We start from the raw sequence: 19,890 nt of genomic DNA, 5'->3' as shown, positions 1-19,890 counted from the left end.
TCAAATAAACCCGTAACCCACTCTCTTGGTCAGGCTTCAGAATCGTCCAGTGGGCAGTGCACTCTACACTCCAAGTTCCCTTTTTTTCAAATTTACCGCAAATTTGATATTTTACCCATTGAGTGTTGATTAGTCACAATGAAACATTGTGACAGAAGTTGAGGTTACTAGTGTATTAAATAATCTAGGTCCTATTTAGGATTATATCTGAAAAATCCAAATCTGGCCAACGCCCACCCTAAACCTAAACCTGTTCTAATCCACCTGAAATGACTAACGAATGGAAGACTTTGACTACCCAGCCATGCAATAGTCTCATTCCGTGCCTTATGGCAACTTGATGATTCTATTGCGCTCATCTTCTGGCACCACCCAGGGGAGACTTGGTCCTGTACCCAATGCTTAACTTATCTCCATTCCACTCAGCTACTCGCAACATCTTGTGATATAGTGGGCGGAATATTATTATATGAGACAATTCAATGCAGACGTCTTTCCAAATTTGGCAGATCGACAGGTAATCGGTGAGTTACCACGATAGTTGCTATTCAACAACTCGACAACGTCCCATCGTCAACGCCTGCTATGAGAATTTCCCATAGCAGACGCCAACGAAATGACGTCATCGAGCTATCGATCAACTACCCTGGTTATCGCCTGGTACCTTATAGCACGATGCTAGGAGGCGAACCGGAAGAATCGATGAGCTACCTCCCCCAGGGGGTTCGTAAATCGAATTAGTGCGAAAAAAAAACTCATTATTTGAGATTTACTTCGTAAAAAGAGGTTTTTGGAAATACTGTCAAATACCCTACAATATTGGAATTTTTGGAATCGGTTACCGAAAAACTGGGAAATACTCTCAAATACCCCAAAATATGGGTATTTTTGAAATCAGGAGATGCGAAGGGATCGGATATCCATATCTGACGCCATTTTGAAATTCAAGATGGTGGCTTCCGGTTAGAGAAAAACTGGGAAATACAGCGAAATACCCCACAATATGGTGGCTTCCGGTTATAGTAAAACAGAAAACATACTGTTTAATAACCCACAATATGGGTATTTTTGGAATCGGGTTTCGTATAAGGACTGGAAACCCATGTCTGATGCCAGTTCTAAATCCAAGATGGTGGGTTTCAGTCAGAGAAAAACTGAAAAATACTTTTTGAGTGTGTGGATTAATTTCCTTTTAATTCCGTTATAATTGCTCATCTTTTGACAGATACGCGTATTTCGTCTACTACTTGCAGACTTTATTCGTGCTAAGTGGTGTTGAGTACTTGACACTGATGAAGTCTGCAAGTAGTAGATGAAATACGCGTATCTGTCAAAAGATAAGCAATTATAACTGAATTAAAAGGAAATAAATCAACAAACTCAATAAGCTCTTCATAAAGTGATTCCGTTAAGAGGTTCGACAAAATTAAAAGACTGAAAAATACTGTCGAATACCACACAATATGGATATTTTTGGAAAGGTAGTGACGTGTTGAGACCGGAAATACATATCTGACGCCATTTTGAAATCCAATATGGTGGCATCAAGCCACCATTTTGGATTTTAAAATGGCGTCCGACATCGATTTCTGTTCCCTACACGTCATCCCGATTTCAAAAATACTCATATTGTGGTGTATTTGACCGAATTTTCAAGCTTTTCTCTAACTGGAAGTGACCATCTTGGATTTCAAAATGGCGTTAGATATCGATTTCTGGTCCATACACGTCTCGCCGATTCCAAAAATACACATATTGTGGGGTATTCGGCAGAATTTCCAAGTTTTTCTGCAACCGGAAACCGCCATCTTGGATTTCAAAATGCCACCAGACATCAACTTCCGGTCCCTACAGTTTCCAAAAATACTCATATTGTGGGATATTTGACAGAATTTCCAAGTTTTTCTGTAACCGGAAGCCACAATCTTTGATTTCAAAATGGCATCAGACATGGACTTCCGGTACCTACAAGCCATTCCGATTCCAAACATACCCATATTGTGGGGTATTTCACAGTATTTCGCAAATTTCCAAAATCGCAAAAAAAAATAGTTATTTGGGATTAACTTCATAAAAAGAGGGACGCAAATTGAATAAAGATTGTACTCGAAAAAAAAATGCAACACTTTCTTTTGTGTATAGCTTTTTATTGCATAGATAAAAATCAATAAAATTATGAGTAAAACTAGTTTAGAGTGCAATGTTTACATGTGAAAAATCTCTTCACAATCTGTCAAGTGGTTATCGAGATACCTTCTAAGCAAGAAGTGCTTCGACAAAAATTATGGGAGAGGTCGTGGAGAATCCAGGCCAGTCCCACAGGTTGATCGCGAAACAGTTTAGAATCGGCAATTCGACCGTGTCCCGTGTGGTAAAATCATTCAGGGAGACCCAGACGACCTAGTGGGGTGCTGTCAGCGGAAGAAAAGTGAAGACGACCGATCCCGTGAACGCAAGGAAGGTGAAGGATTACTTCAAGTGCAATCCGAACCTTTCGATTCGGGACGTGTCCGAGAAGGTCAATTCTTCCGACTGGTTCGTCCAGCAGACAATGTAGCGGGCCGGACTTCATGTCTTCAAGGTAAGAAAGGCGCCTAACCGAACCGATAAACAGAATACGGTGGCCAAATCCCGCGCCAGGAAGCTGTACCGCGAGTGGTTGGTGCAGCCGAAATGCATCGTAATGGACGACGAGACGTCGTTAAAGCGGACGCCAAGCAGATCCCCGGCCTGGAGTTTAACGTCGGCAAGCCCCGCCTGGATGTTCCGGAGAAGTTCCGGAAGAAGAAGGTCGACAAATTTGCCAAGAAGTACTTAGTGTGGGTGTGGCAAATTCAGCAAGCCGTACATAACGTCTGGCTCCATCAACGGACAAATATATAAAGAAGAATGCCTCCAGAAGCGCCTGCTGTCCTTCTTCCGGTCTCATGAAGGTGACACTCTGTCTGGCATCGTGTCATTACGCGAAACCGGTGATGGAGTGGTACGAAGCCAAGGATGTTGTTTTTGTGTCAAAGGAGGCAAATCCACCAAACTCGCCAGAACTTCCCGCAATAGAAACATTCTAGGCGATTATGAAGAGTAAGCTCCGGAAAACAGAGAGAGGTCTTCAAAAACGACAAGGATTTGAAGAAAGAGTGGATGAAAGTGTGTAAGAAAGATGACGCAAGTGTTGCACAGGATTTGATGGGTAGTGTTAAGTCCAAGGTACGGGCATTTAGCCAAGGAGAGGAGGTTGAATAAACCAACTTTGCAAAAACATAGCTCATATGTGTTTATTTATTCCCTAAGACTTTAACAGAAAACCGACTTAAAATAAATTTTTGGTGATCTTTTTTGTCGGTTGCATTTTTTTTTTCGAGTACAGTCTTTACTGCGTAAAAAAAAGACTTCGTAAACGGAGGTTTCAGTGTATTTATTTTATTTTAAATGAGCGTGTCGCAGCCAACTAAATATTGGACGTCTTTCGGCAACACATTGGGGGTGCAATTTCAAAAAATGGAATCGACCGCGTTACGAAAAGTGGCCTGGTTTGGCCCACTTATAACTCTGTCATTAGCGGATGGAAAGCCGCTTTTTCAATGTTCAATAGGTCACTATTGAAAATTACACAAATATCCAACTGTTGCAATGGTGATCAAAATTATCACCGATTGCCTGCAAAAAGCACTTTCCCTAACATAGATTTCAAAATCGAATTTCATCCGGTCTCGCTGTACCGTTCTTCAATCACCGTGTGTGGTGGTGTCCAGCCGGTCGGAAAATGCTTAATTGTGTCATCATAAAACGAGGCGTTTCCGTGATGGAAAAAAGTGGTTTCCCTAACACAGTCGCCGAATATTGATACCAAGTACGTAATCCTACGTTCAATCAACGGTCGTGTCCTGGATACAACATCTTACTTTTTTCGATAAATAAATGTCACTATTAGTCACTTTTGTATTGTTTTACAGTCACTATTTGGTCACTATGTTCGTTATTTTAGTCACTAAAATCACTCCTATTATATTACATAAGAAAAAAGAGCAATGATACTAGTGTTTAATATCTACGACATTCTGAGAAACCGTTCCCGAAAAATTGACTTAAAATCACCTAAGACAGCTTTGGCACATATTGACTGTTATCGATAAGGGGCTGTTCATTAACTACGTAGACAGTTTTTTTTATTCTTGACTCCCTCCCCCTCCTCCCCCTGCGTAGACGTCCTGCGTCCATATCAAAAATTTAAATTTGTATGGGCCGTGGATAGTTGTCAACCCTCCCCCACCTAAACTGTCTACGTAGTTTATGAACAGCCCCTAAACAAACTTTAAACGTTAATTCCACTATATATTTTATCACCAAAACGGCTTGAAATGTGAGGAGGAAGAAACTTTAGAGAAGCTTAGGCAATTTTAGAAAAACTTCAGGGATTTCACAGAAGCTCAGAAATCTCCAGGGAAAAACAGTATCAAAAACATCAGGTGAATCGTAAGAACTAAAGATAACTTCCCAGATCATCAGGAAAGATCAATGAACATCAGAGCAGTTCAGTTTAAAGATCTTAAGGCCTGTGTAGAAGTTTTTTTTTTCAAGATGCTCCGAAAATTCCACAAAAATTGCGGGAACATTAAAGAAAAAGGGGAACCTTCCGGGAAGATCAAAGAACATCAAGACAGTCTCACTAACTTTTGGAAAAGTGTGGGAACTTTTAAGAAATACTCAAGACTTCAGGGAAGTCTAAAGAATTTTAGGGAAGTCCAATGAACTTCAAGAACTTCCCTGCACAAGACACAAGAGAATGTTAAGAATTTATGAAAGTTACGTGAACTTCAAGGCTCTTCCGAGATCTTAACGAAAATTAAGGGATCTTAAGGACTGCTGGTCTGAGGTGGTCTGAAAGCTTATGGCAAGTTTCGACAACTTCAGGAAAACTTCGAGAACTTTAGAATTTCCCTTAATATTCTTCAAAATCTCTCTTGGGTCCTTTGTAATCAATATGCCCGCCAACCACCTTCTCATGTGACTTGATGTGTACGTGAACATTTTGGATGAACAAAAATGCAGCCGCTTTGCAGTTTTACTCATATTCCAGTGTCAATAAGAGGGATCTGCATTATCATTTACCATGACGCGCTGTTTTGAAAATCTTCGCTATTACGTTCGAGTGAAATGAACAAATGAGCTCATTATACATCAACGAACACGCGTTGCCAACCCAAAATTGTCAAAATCAGAATCGATCCTCAAAAGCAAAATAATCAAATTCATTTTGGTCAAAATAATTATTTTGAATATTGTCGACCCCAGAGCCAAAAACCTCGATATTATCATAAATTCAGCATGAGGCAATAATTTGCCATCAATCTGTGGGTAAAAACAAACACAAATCGTTCTTCAGCACTATATTTGTGTAAAATGAAAATAATAATTTTGCATTTGATCCTCAAAATCATCTCCATCAAGATGAAGACGAATATTAATATTGAGAACAACAGAGGCAATAATGAACATCCAGCCAACTTCGATACTCAGAGGTTGCCTTGATCAGGAGAATGTTGTTATGTCTAGATAGATCTGGAATTAGGGCGTAACAGCTTTTGTAAACAATGGCTTCTCTCAATGATTGATGAAGGCATGACTCTCCCTGGCAAATCAACATTACCATCGAATAGGGGAAGACTTCCCCTACCCGATGGATGTGTTGGTTTGTGTAGGCGTGCCTTGAGTTGCTAGAAATCAACGAGAGAAGTCATTGTTTACAAAATCTGTTACGCCCTAATTCCAGCTCTATCTATATGTCAAAATTCAAATTCATGCAGATAGTTAGTCTATCTGCTAAGGTTGTCTTCATTTTCAGCTAAGTTGAATGTAGAAGAAATGATTTTTATCAGCACTGCTACACAGTGTTATCAGTCTACGCAGGGCTGGTAGCAGGTCACTTTTTAGTGACTTGGTTACTATTTTCAAGCCAGTCACTAAAAAGTCCCTTTTTTATCAAAAGGTCACTAAAGCACTATTCCTTAAAATTTAGTCACTAAAGTCACTTTTTTACTACCAATCTTCTTCTTCGCATTTCAAGCTTATTGCATATCGCATATTAGCTTATTGCGTGCTCTCAACTTAGTGTTCTAGTTGCACTTCCACAGTTATTAATTGAGAGCTTTCGATGCCTGTACCATTTTTGCATTGGTATAATTGTGTGGCAAAGTCCAATCATACTTCTATGCCCAGGGAAGTCGAGAAATTTTCCAACCCGAAAAATTCCTAGACCGGACCGGGAATTGAACCCAGCCTCCAGCATGGTCTTGCTTTGTAGCTGCGCCTTTACTGACTGAACTAAGGGAGGCCCCTTCCAATGTTGAGAGTAAAAAAAATTACATTAAAAACTCACATCAAATCACAGATTGTTTTGGTAACAAATGTGTGTTAGAAAGATTCATTAAAAATCCGTGTAAATTCTGGCGGACAAGAAAAGTTGCGAACAGACGGAAATGTTAACTGTAAAATAGATGTTGACGAAATCACTAATATTTTTATTTGTTTGATCTCGAATTAGTAATAGACCTATCACAAATTGTAAGAAGTTTTGAATAAAAGTTCTAGACCCAATAGCCTGACTATTTTCCTTCGAGATATTGCATGTTTTCAAATATATCATATTGACAATATGATCCATTCATGCCTTTTCCAAACATTGCAATGGCGACCCGCAAAATATTGCTTCACGCACCATCTAGCGTTGAAAAAGGTCAGCAGCAATCATTCAATTACAATCGAGGGGTGCGAATATAGCACTTATTACAAAAGTAAGAGTCACATTATTTTCATTAATTACATTGTGTATATAACTTTAAAATTTGTCCAACATGTCACTCATGTCATCAAATAAAATAATATGCTGAAATACGTTCATTTGAAATATTAAACAATTTTTCATTTGGTTTATCCCTCGTGACGATAAACGAATACATTGGTAGCCTTTTTGGCCACAGAGGTGCTTTCATCGCTAAAAATTTGGTTCGCCAGCTAAGGGAAAGAGTGGATCATATTGTTAATATAATATATTTGATGTTTTCCAAGCCTAAAATGTCAAAAAAAAAAAACATTTTCGACATTTTTTCAAAGGTCAGAAATTTGAATAATCTCTGACATCCGGTAGCTTAAGAATTTGTCCAAACACCGAGAAAAAATCATGTCACAGAATCAGGAGTTCTCTTTAAGTCCATTAAATTGTATTGCATTTTTCTGGTACTACAAAAACAAATTTCCAGGTCACTCCGCATCCCAATCCTGGGTCATCTTTTTAGTCAGTGTGCCACAGGTGTGCCGATTGTGCCGGTCATAGAGTAAGCTGCGATTGTTGGTAAAATACCTGTTGTTACAGGAGCGGATTCAGTTTCGGATTCCTATGAGCAAACCCGTAATTTGTGTTGAGTAAGCTTTAAGCTGTTAATTTAATTATTGTTACTATTTGTTTATAGGTTTTACAATTTCAAAATCAAAAATGCTCATAACTAGGCTCAGGAGCTGGCGTTTGGTTGGTACAACGGATCCATCCAGTAGACTTCCCAGATCATCTCGGAGGGTCATTGAGAATACGAAGACGTCCTCTTGTGGTCGCCATACCATCCCTAAAACTCGTTCCAGGTTGCTGCCCTTGTCCATGATGAAGCTCTTCACCGACTTCGTGTTCTGCTCTCCAATCCGCTGGAGCACCTCAAGAGAGTTCGACATCCAATGCCGAATGAGGAATCCTGCCTTTTCGTGGACTTCCTTGACGTCTAATGCCAGTTGAACTGCTTCTTCGACCGTCTCGACGCTGTCAAGATAATCATCCACGTAATGATTCTCCTTAATCGCCTCAGACGCCTCCGGGAACTCCGCAGCATATTCCTCCGCATTCGGAGGATGAAGAAGAAAACTGCTCACTGCTTTCTTAGCGTCCCCTTTCAAGCTTCGTTGTAATCGCATCAGGTTCTCCGAATCGTTGTACCCACACATCTGCGTGGACGTATCATAGCTACTCCAGAACATCGGCCACTCTGTTGGATTCCCAGTAAAACACGGAAGGTCTTTGGGAACAACGTGGCGTGCTGCCAACTGCTGCGCATTCGGGCCGTACGATGGTTGAAACATCCCATACTGCAACTGTGGGTTTGGTACAGCTGGTATAGGTGTTTGATAACTCGAGACACTCACTACAGGAGGACGAAGTGGCGGTCGAGAATTACCCCATGTTTGCGAAAGCATTGGTACGGTTTGTGTGTGAGCGAAAGGAGCATTTTGTGACACCAGAGGATTCTGGTTCCTATTTAAGAAATAGCTATCGGAACCTAAGTGCGATACGTTTCTAGGTATTTCGGAGTGCCCTAACTGCCCTAGTGTTGGCTGGAAAGTATGTGATGGTTGGACATAGTTTTGATTGGTTGGTTCTACAGTTCTTCTTGCGAAAACTTCTGAGCTGGTAGTACTCACCATGTTCGAAGTAGGTACTACATACGGATTGAACTGACCAACTCGAGGATCCATCCAATAACGTCTGTCCTCTCATGGTTGATTGTGTCCGCCATATGATATCTGAGGAAACATCGTACTGCCACCGACTGTTGTTCCTAAATCCGGAACCAGCTGGTTGACTGCAGGCGGAATCAGATTGGTATTCGCCTGCACGTTAATGTCGGCTGCACAGTTGGAATACTCGTCAGCGACACAGGTGCTGCCCGGGGCGTTGATTGAAGCAATGTTGGAAGTGATAGGGCTGGATCTGCGACACTAGTGAAACCTCCCTGGTGTACGGTCGCAATAGGTGAGATGACGTCATCAAAACTTTTCAAAAACACACCCCCTTGTGTGATAATCTGTTTTGATCCCGCTTCTTTGCTGGTAACTGCTGAAACTGGAACTAAATTCGAGCTGCTTTGCGTTGTGCTTGCTACCGGCATCGATTCCGTTGGCACGATGTGGCCACCCGCTTGTGATGTGAGACCAGTGGAAATAACTTTTCCAGATTTGGCACTCAGGATCACTTGGTGGTTGTCGATCCAGCATCGAACTTTATCGACGCTATCCGCTGCACTGTCACCGCTACACATACTCGCTCTTTAACTTGCCTTAGCATCCTCATCCAATCGGGCGTGAAGCAACTTGAATTTCCGTTCCAGGAACTCCTTCTCCAGTTTCATCAGATCCTCCATCATCTTTTCCCTCCTGTCCTTTTCCAATTGCAAAGCCTTCTCCTGCATCTTCTGTTTCGCCTTTTCCACCATCAGCTTGGCTTGAAGTTCCTTTTCTTCGGCCAATTGCTGCATTTCGAAATGAAGTTTTGCCTCTCTTGCACTTGCAGTCGGCGATGGTGTTGACCTTACCGATGACGGTGCACGAGAACCCCTTGGCCGGCATAACACTCATTGGTAGCTTTGATCATCAGCCTCGATGCTATCACCGACACCAGCGCACGAAAAGTGGTACCATCGGCTGCATCCTTCGCACTGGACCATCTTGGCATCCGCCGTATTCGGTTGCTTGCATAAGATGCACTGAGAATCAGCAGGTGCTTCTTCCGGAATCAGTTGAATTCCTGGCATCTTTTTACGAGGTCGTAATTATTTTCAATATAAATCAATCTTAAAGATTGTTGTTACAGTAGCGGATTCAGTTTCAGATTCCTATGAGCAAACTCGTAATTTTTGTTGAGTAAGCTTTAAGCTGTTAATTTAATTATTGTTACTATTTGTTTATAGGATTTACAATTTTAGGTTATCTTACATTGATTTGTCCTCTACTTTAATTGATCCGTCGTGTTGTAACAATAGGTGTTTGTTCCAATTTGTGTTTGTGCTAAATTGTACAAATTATGATTATTATTTTTGTTTCTCAAATTAATTTAATACTTACAATAAATTCACGTAATAGTAATAAATCCAGGATAACTAGCAAATATTTGATTTAATAAACACTTTAGCAATAATAAATTCTTTTTCAACCACTACTATCTATTTTCTATGTTTTCTTTATAAAACAATTGAGCTATCCTATCGAAGCAATCGTTTTATATATGCCCTACCGGAGTAAACCTTTTTCACGTCACTCATTTCACCTCCCTTTGTGAGGGTGGTACTGAACGAGCTCATCTGTGTTGCCAACAATACCCATCCCGGCAACCCGGTATTTCTTACACCTTGAATGTTTTGCTTCGCAGGGATAAATCGGATTGAGGATGATCAGAAGCCTAACCTTTCGTGATGTGAAAAAACGGTCTATTAGCGGCCGGAAAGAATTGAAACCGGTGGGGAACATGGTTCAAGATCGACTATAGAGGATGACTTCTGTAGTTTGTTTGGTGTGAGTTGCAGCATTATTCGAATTAAGGGTATTAATGGGGTCCGATTAACTGCCTCTGTCTCTTGAGCCCACTCTAGAACCTACATTTCGTATTTAGGTCTATATGTTAACTGCTGGTCTGAGTTCCTCTGGTATATTCAATTAGAGGATGTTACTGAATAGACATTCAAACAGCTCGTAATGTTGTGAACAACTTCAATGACAGTTGTCCAGCAGTGCTCCCATTTTATTTCAAATGATCCAATGCCAACGAAATTGTGCCGATGAATGTGCCCAAGCAGTGCCGAATTTAATTTCTGCTGAGTGACTCAAATTAATCTTGTCCAAAACTCTAAAATTCATCCCTAAATCCCTATTTTTTCACGATAAAGATTTTTAGACCTAGACGCATTCAAATTTTGTTTTATGTCCGTGATCTTTCCATCTGGGATAATTTTCTTCGTTCCATACTAATGAGATGTTTTTTAAACTACGATCTAGAAAAGTTCTTTAGGTCCAAGTCTATGAACAGTTATGAATTTGTTTCCTTGTGTTGCAGAAGATTCTCTTCTTGGAAGGAATGGAGACGACCAGTGCGGTATAGCGGCTACAAAGAGGAGAACGAATTTTTTGATGTAGGACTACGTCTTTGATTTCTATATGGGGGTACACTTTGTGAAAACCGAAAATTAAACATGTAACAAATTAAGAAAGATTTTGAACGTTAATAACTCAGCTGCACCTGGTCCAATTTCAATAATTTTATCACCAATCGATCAGAAATATGGCTGCGCATCGATAAAAATGCTTTCAAATGTTTATTTTCAACAAGAAACTATTGAAAAACTGGTAAATGTCCAGCATTGTCCAAAAGCGTCGAATTCACTAACAAATCCACCAATTACCTACATGCATATGCTGTTTCCCCAGCACAGTCGTCAGAGAGTAGTAAGTAGACGAAACAAGTCGAAGTGGCATTCGCCTCCGATCCTCGGGCGCGTGCGAATAGGTAGGATGGAATTGCGTACTATTTTGCACACTCATCGCCATATTAAGAACCAAACGCAAATTCTTCGAGATAACTACCATCGGTCGTCTGGCTCGCCGTGGTGGTGTCAAACGTATCTCCGGTCTGATCTACGAGGTGTGCTGAAGGTGTTCCTGGAAAATGAGGTCCGTGATGCTGTCACCTACACTAAACACGCCAAGCGTAAGTGGCCATGGATGTCCTCTTCAATAAAACGGCCCTTTTCAGGGCCATCAAGCTTACATCAGTAAAGAGTTGGAATAGAATTTACCTGTGCTTGTTTGTCCATATTCAGAACCACAAGCCCTCAACGACCACACAAAATGCTCTCCAGAGTTGTAATCTTGTAACAAAACTTGGGTGCAAGTGATTTTGATTGATTCTCTTAATCAACTTTCTCTTTGAAAAAGATTACTACAAATTTGGTACGCCTAAATTCAAAAACGGAAAGAGTTGAGATAATAGATAATTGATCAATTAAAAGAGCTAAATGCGCTTCACATTTATTCCGTCCACTGGCGGTCCTACGTCAAGCATCCGTTCGTGCCCCTAGGCACAGACCCTTTTATATTTTTTTAAAAATAAAAAACTAATCTTTTTTCGCATCGCTTCATCAATATCCTAGATAGGTATTTAAAATTGAATGTCCTAAAATTGTCAAAATTTGTCAAAATCTTTGAATTTAAACCTTTTTCTCGGTGCCTCAATTTTGCGATCTAATCATCAATGTGTGCTTTGGATCTAATATCAAATTAGTAAATAGTTTGTTTCAAAAATTGCTTATTCAATTCATACTTATTTTTTGAGGACAGTGGGATCCTTAAACCGTTTATTTTATTTTTTTGAAACATGAAAAATGCGCATGATGGGTTTGTGAGTTTATAAAATTTCTCGGAGTGGCAATCAATGGTAGATTGAAACCATATCTTTCTGATCAATAAATGTCACTATTGGTCACTTTTTTATTGTTTAAAGGTTACTATTTGGTATCTATTTTCGTTATTTTAGTCACTAAAGTCACTACTATTAAATCACATACTCACTACCAGCCCTACGTAACCAAGCTCTCGTCGAGCTAAGGCATTTGAAAGTGCGTAGGTGTACCAGTTATGGCTATACGTTCCTATTATGCTGTGTTCCAAGTTTCAATTATGGCCTATGCAATTCCCATAGGCCATAATTGGAACATACCATGATAGGAACGTATAGCCATAAATGGTACATCTACCCTATATGGCCTTGCGAGTTTGTTTTTCAAGTGACACTATAGGATGGTATGCACCATGCCGTCAGCAACATCTCATAAAAGGAGTCGTTCATTGGAATATATATTTTTGATAATCTTTCAAGATTTGTACTGCCTCATCTTCAAAATAACAGCATTGGGGGTAATCGCAAGAAAGCCGTCCATTTTTAGTTACAATCACAGCAATGGGATCATGACTAAATTGGACGATGTTTATCTGGCTGCGCTTGACGGGGAATATGACGTTTATGTATTCACGGAAACTTGGCTCGATGGGAGGATCAATTCACTGCAACTGTTTGGTGACTCTTTTACTGTCTACAGATTAGACCGTAATTCATCCAACAGCATTCGTACTCGCGGTGGTGGTGTGCTCATCGCTGTTTCCAACGAATTCGCCTCCTGCGTAATCTCCAACGAACTATTTACTACAATTGAAGCGGTTTGGGTTAAGGTCAGCCTCACTTCGCGGGACATCCTCATTGGAGCGGTGTATATTCCCCCTGAACGTCGACATGACTGCACCACAATGCAGCTTCATCTGGATGCTACAGAATTTGCATCGTCCATGGCTGATATAACGGATGTGCTTCTTCTGCTTGGTGATTTTAATCAGCCTGGGCTTAGCTGGTCACCCTCAGGCCCGGGTTATGCGTTTCCAGATCCGATTGCATCTTCAACTACTCCTGCCAGCCGCTTGCTTGTTGACGGCACGGCTTTTCATGGACTGAGCCAGATAAACCTTGTTCCCAATTTCCAGTCTCGTTTTCTTGACTTGGTTTTTGTTAGCGAAAGTGCACTTCTGGACTGTGTCGTCGTTGAAGCGCCTGATGTCATCGTTCCTCTTGACAATTTCCACCCTGCTTTGGATATATCTATCGCGAACGGATCTCAAATTCGTTTTGATGAAACCATGACTGCCACTCGGCTCAATTTCCGGAAGACCGATTTCCGTTTGCTGAGACGTTCCTTGTCCCGGATCAACTGGAACGTGTTGAATGACCTTGATATCGATACAGCAGCCGCTCGATATAATAGCCTTTTACGCGACTGTGTTTGTGCTTCAGTACCGAAGTGCCAACCTCCAAGAAAACCGCCTTGGTCTAACGCTACTCTCCGCAACCTGAAACGAGTGCGATCTAGAGCTCTCCGTGCTCTCACTCATCGACGATGTACCCTTACCAAGCGAAATTTTTCAATTGCCAGCAATGATTATCGCCACTACAACAAGCTTCTTTACAAGAGGTATGTAATTCGTACTCAACATAATCTGCAATGCCACCCCAAGGGATTCTGGTCGTTTGTGAATACTAAGAGGAAGGAAACTGGACTGCCGTCAAAAATGTTTCTCGGCAATGACGTAGCATTGACAACTGAGGACAAATGCAGCCTATTTGCTAGGCACTTCTTAAGCGTCTTCTCGAATGACTCCTCATCGCAAGCAGAAATTGAGCGAGCCGTCCGTGATGTGCCAACCGACGTCGTAAACATGGATGTTTTTGCCGTAGATGTACAAATGGTTCTCTCTTTGATGAGTAAAACCAAATCATCATTTTCACCAGGTCCGAGTGTTATTCCATCTGCAGTCCTAAAAAATGCTCCGATATCTTAGCTGCTCCGTTGTCCTTGCTCTTCAACCTGTCACTTCGTCAACAGAAATTTCCCGCACTATGGAAACGGTCTACTATGTTCCCTGTTTTCAAGAAAGGAGACAAACGCAATGTGGAAAACTACCGTGGGATTACCTCGCTTGGGGTTGAATCTAAGGTGTTTGAGTCGCTGATAAATGAGAGATTGTTTGCTTCCTGCAAGCATTACATAAGTACATGTCAACATGGTTTCTTTCCTGGCCGCTCCGTGGAAACTAATCTCGTCAGCTTTACGTCGTTCTGTATGGAAAATGTATGCAAGAAACTTCAAGTGGATGCCATCTACACTGATCTTAAAGCTGCGTTTGATAGAGTTGTGCACGACGTTCTGCTAGCAAAGCTTGAAAAAATTGGATGTTCTGTTTCCTTCTGCAGCTGGCTTAGATCGTACCTCGTGCAACGTGAAGTTGCTGTATGCATTGGAAACTACTCATCGTACTGTTTCTCGAACAGATCAGGAGTTCCACAGGGTAGCACTTTGGGACCAATGCTCTTCTCTTTATTTGTGAACGATGTAACGTTTATTCTACTACGAGGAGGTTAATTGTTTTTTGCCGATGACTTGAAGATTTATCTAGTCGTGCGAGGCTATGCCGACTGTTACTAATTACGCAGCACTTTGAGACGCACAGGACCATAAAATTACGTTCACACCAATCATTAAAGATTTCAAGAAGGTTTTGTAGTTCTAACCTTCTTGAAATCTTTAATGATTGGTGTGAACGTAATTTTATGGTCCTGTGCGTCTCAAAGTGCTGCGTAATTAGTTTCCGTCGAACTAGGACTGCCATTTTGTTTGATTATAACGTTGCTGGAACTGCAGTTCAACGTGTCGATCACGTTAAAGACCTCGGTGTCATGTTGGATGAAAAGCTCACATACACTCGCCACTTCTCAACCACGATCGACAAAGCTAATCGACAGCTTGAATTCATGTTCAAGATATCTAAGGAATTTCGTGATCCTCTGTGTTTTAAAGCCCTTTACTGTTCATTGGTACGCTCACTACTGGAATTCGCGAGTGTAGTCTGGAATCCCTACCAAGCTGTATGGAGTGGACGATTCGAAGCTGTTCAACGCAAATTCGTCAGATACGCACTGCGCTATCTTCCATGGAGTGACCCGCTGAATTCACCACCGTATGCTGACCGCTGTCGTTTACTGGGTTTGGATACTCTTGCTAAGCGACGAAACATATCGCAGGTCGTCTTCGTTGCTAAAGTTTTACTCGCAGAATATGATGTTCCTGAGTTACTGGCCAAAATTAATCTGTATGCTCCTGCCCGAACACTCCGTCCGAGAACCTTGCTACATGAAGTAGTACATCCAACCAACTATGCTGCAAACAGTTCCTTTGTCGCCATGATTCATCAATTCAACGAAGCCTCTGACCTATTTGACTTTGACATCAATGCCTCGATGTTTCGTCATCGTTTGCTGTTGGCCAATTTTTAATTTTTAATGAGTGACTACATTTAGATTTAAGTGTTTCATTGAGACTATCAAGTCAGATGGACTATAATAATAATAAATAAATAAATAAATAAATACTGTGTTGGGTTTAAAAATTAAAATTTAAAAAGATTTCAAAACTAACCGTCAACTTATAACGAAAAGTAAAATGAAAATATAATTGCTATTGCTATTGCTAATCGTACCGAATCTTTATTTGTTCAAACCCTTCATCGTGACACAATCTTCACAAACGTTCCATTCACCGGGCGCAACGTCATGTCGGACTTGATCTTAACCTGGTTTTCCGGATCGCATGCCAGTAGCTGATAATTTCCCAGCAGCTTTACCAGTGTAGCTTTGATCTCAAACAAGGCATACTTCTGTCCGATGCAATTTCTCGCTCCCGCACTGAAAGGGATGTAGCTGTAGGGATGTCGCTTGCTGCTGTTTTCTTCATTGAACCGTTCCGGATCGAACTTTTCCGGATCGGGGAAAACCTCCGGATTGTTATGAATTGCGTAGATCAGAACCGCTATGTCGACACCGGCTGGAATGGACTGGCCATCGATCACCATATCGCCGGCTGATTTCCTACCGATGATCGGAACCGACGGATTCATCCGGAGCACTTCCTTGATAGTCATATCCAAATATTTCAGCTCTTGCAGCACGCTGTAGGTCAGTTCGGCGTTTTTGAAATCCTTACCGATTACCTGAACCATCTCGTCGTACAGTTTTTGCTGAACTGATGGATTCTGAGCGATATGATAAGCTGAGAAACTAATGCAAGACGTAGTGGTATCGTGCCCAGCAAACATGAAAGTGTCCACTTCCTCGCGAATATCCGAGTTGCTTAAGGCATGCCCTTCAACGGATACATTCAGCAGTAGATCCAATAGGGTCATCTTCCGTTTTCCGTAGATGTCAGACTCTTCCAGCTTCTGCAGGGTTTCTTTCCTAGATTGCTCGTCGTCAAGTTGTGCTTTCCGTTGAAGAATGACCGAATCGGTAAAATTATGCAAAACTTCAAGAGCTGCCCTCTGATGTTCTGCTGCTTTGCTCAACCAAAATGCAATTTTGTACTCTCGCGAAAGACTGAACAGTCGACGGAAGATAATTTCGGACATTCTGAAAAAAATCATAAAGTTAAAGTTTTAGTGTAGATGCATGATTGTAAAACACGATTTAATGTACCACTCACTTCTTAACAGCTTTCACGTACGATGAATCCGGGTCATCCTGAGCGTTAAGCTTAACTCCCATGGCAGATTCCGAGATGATATCCAACGTGCAAAGTGTCACATACTCGTAGATGTTGAAATCCCCTTTGCCCACCTGTCCCTTAAGTTTATCAGTAAACACCTCGGTTCGTTGGTTGAATATCACTAAAAATTCCTCCAAGATTTTAAAGTGAAACGCTGGAGTAATGATTCGTCTTCGTTGAGCCCACTTTTTACCAAGTGATGTTACCAATCCCTCATTGAGCCAGGGCTTCATGAATTCGTAGATAATGGATTTTTTAATCGTTTTCGCTTGGAGCACCTGTTCGACTACTTTGGCACTGGTGACCGCAAGATTGGGTTGGTTGAATAAACCTTGCGAGATTAGATCGTTACCGTAGAGCCGATGGAAGCGGGTAAAGGTGGCAAAGATTCCCGGCGGGGTTGGATCCTTTCGGTAGAGGTGCGAGTTGCCCAACACAGCAACCGATGGGACGGTCTGGAAGTTTGGCAGCTTGCGTTGAAGCTCCCGAACTGTCAGAATATTCTTTGCAGTAGTGGTCAAAACCCATAGCAAAGCTACGACAATCACCGATAGCAGCAGAAGAGCTATCATTCTGTGGCGTTGAAATTTTAACCAAGGTCACTTAAATACACAGCGACAATCAACGTGACTGCCTCGCGACGGAATCAAACTGGAACTGAAGTGATCGTAGTGACCGGCATACAAATGGGAGGCAGAATTACAGATAATATTCTCTCGTACCAATACTCGCGAATGGAGAGGTATTGTTTACTCGCGAAATGTGGAGGAGCTGCGCTGCGCGGCGTGGACACCGCTGAATGGATGAGCAAAACAAAAGTAAATGGATTATGGTTAATTGAGGATTTTGGTTCGGCTTTTGAGTGCTTTAAAGATAAAAATTGTGCGAATCACTGCGTAGGTCGTGAAATGATTTCACTCTATCGGACTTACATTGAACAGTATGTATAATGACATTGCAAATTCTGGATGAGTTACGTCACCATTTAAATAACATTAGTCGCATCATGCCCCACGACTCACAGAATGGGCGCAGAATAATAATAAGAACAAAATTGCTTTTGGCTAGATCGATCCGAAATATTTGAGTGAAATAATGATCAGTTGGTCCCAAATTCCGCCAGACACAGTTTGTTGTATGTAATATATTTATAGGAGAAATTTGCGAAAAAATATAAATAGTAAAACATGCTCCAAATGTTTTCAAGCCATTGCAAGAAATTTCGTGAGTTGAATGTTTAATGCATTGCTTAGATTACAGAGTTATTTTTTTTATTAATTACTTTAGGCACGATCGAATGATATTTACAGTGCCGAGATTTCTTGTTCAGTATACACTAAAATGAGTACAATAATTCCTAAAACTATAGTCAAGAGGTACAATGCAAAAAACACTTTATCTTCCACCATTCAATAAGCTTCTTCCATTAGAATAGGATTCACTTCCAGTGGTTTCCAGATATGGCAATATCACCGAAGAGGGACATAAATAGCGCTTTCATTGCAGAGATGGATGCAAATCGTAGTCTTCACTTAAGGGGACCCTACACGATTGCATTTATTGACAGTAATGGCATTGACAATACATTCTATGCTGACGTCAATACATCGATATTGACCATATTTCTGTATTCGCATCATCAAAATTATCGTCAATTCTAGATAGAGCTGGAATTAGGGCGTAACAGCTTTTGTAACAATGACAATGAAAGTTATGACTCTCACTGGCAAATCGACTAGAAATCAACGAGAGAAGTCATTGTTTACAAAGGCTGTCACGCGCTAATTCCAGCTCTATCTAGAATTATTCCCCTTCGTGTCAATATATTGATATGTACGTGTGGCGTGATGCCAACATTCCGTTGGATTCTTCCAGTTTTTTTTGTGACGCATCCAGTCAAACAGATAAAGTGTAAAATCAGCCAGTTTTATCCAGTTTTTCATTATCGTAGCAACATATTTTGAAGTATTATAACCAGTACATAATGATTAAGAAGATTAAATTTTAATCTCGCATATTAGAATTCAAATCTCATCTTTTTCGCTTACGTTTACTTTGTAAACGCATGCAGCTGCTCGCGAAAAGCACAGCAACGAAGCTAAAAGTTAAAGTTTCGATACAGAGCGTATCTGTCAGATTTCTACTTCACCGGAAATGTAAACTGATCGATTTCACTTCACTTGAACTCAAGCTGAATATTGCAATAGGTCCTAAATAACATTGATTGATTCTCGTCGTCGACTTTGTCTTTGGTTAACAACTTGAGCACATAACCGTTTCTTGTTGTGTTTATCGTATTAGATGCTAGATAAAACCTACTTTTACCGATCTGTGTGCTGAAAATTCCTGGGAACGTCTTTGGCCTTGGGGATACAAAGAGAAACTCTGTTTGCACACGAAATACAGTTACACAAACCTACGGGTAGCGGCGCCGGTGGTGTAGTGGTAAGCGTGATTACCTCTCACCCAGCAGGCCTGGGTTCAATCCCAGTCGACGCCGTCGGGATGTTCTGAGGCATAATATCTCTGATCACGCCTTCCTTCAGTCGTTGGTCCCCGGTTCATGAATTGATGGGTCGATAGGTAGGGTCCAGGTGTGGGAGCTGCCTCCCGGGCGTCGGTAGCATTGGTGCTCAGCACGGAAAACAAGATCGATGGAAATCAAATCAAGAAAAAAAAACCTTCGGAATTACTAACAAAAGGATTCTTCTCTATTTCATTTACGATCATCTTGATGTAGATATCTGCCATCTGGGTCAGAAATTGCCAAAGCGGAGGCAGAATTGTAGCCAGATACTGATTGACAATCTTGGGCATGCCCGAAATTATGTACTTCAGTACTAAAATTAGCAACAACTTAGCTTGAACTCGAGGGGGACGACACATATAAATCTTAATTATAGATGCTCAAAAAATCTCACACTAGCGAATCAATCTTCGAAAA

At 41.0% G+C, this 19,890-nt stretch overlaps 2 protein-coding genes across 4 annotated transcripts in view; one reads left to right on the top strand and one right to left on the bottom strand.

The window, feature by feature from the left end:
* The window catches only part of LOC135710881 (protein FAM107B), a 263,826-nt gene that overhangs the window by 228,056 nt on the left and 15,880 nt on the right, over positions 1-19,890 (top strand). The gene's annotated exons all lie outside the window — the stretch shown is intronic.
* On the bottom strand, positions 15,862-17,616 carry LOC135710874 (cytochrome P450 4c3-like). The gene is made up of 2 exons (XM_065233580.1): positions 16,884-17,616; positions 15,862-16,810 (listed from the first exon to the last, which is right to left on the bottom strand). Exons 1-2 carry the CDS (start codon positions 17,516-17,518, stop codon positions 15,910-15,912), a joined length of 1,536 nt encoding a protein of 511 aa, XP_065089652.1. The 5' UTR covers positions 17,519-17,616; the 3' UTR covers positions 15,862-15,909.

This window comes from Ochlerotatus camptorhynchus, unplaced genomic scaffold, assembly GCF_037179485.1.
Source record: "Ochlerotatus camptorhynchus isolate MF236.1 unplaced genomic scaffold, CSIRO-AGI_Acam_v1.1 ptg000404l, whole genome shotgun sequence".
Lineage (NCBI taxonomy): Eukaryota > Metazoa > Arthropoda > Insecta > Diptera > Culicidae > Ochlerotatus > Ochlerotatus camptorhynchus.
The sequence above is the reverse complement of the archived record's forward strand: the minus strand, read 5'-3'. Positions and strand labels throughout refer to the sequence as shown.

What these genes read in the sequence shown, in the direction of transcription:
- LOC135710874 (XM_065233580.1), bottom strand. Translation starts at nt 17,518, where the DNA reads ATGATAGCTCTTCTGCTGCTATCGGTGATTGTCGTAGCTTTGCTATGG. An exon ending in TACGTGAAAGCTGTTAAGAA is followed by an intron (nt 16,811 to 16,883) that starts GTGAGTGGTACA and finishes GATTTTTTTCAG; the next exon opens with AATGTCCGAAATTATCTTCC.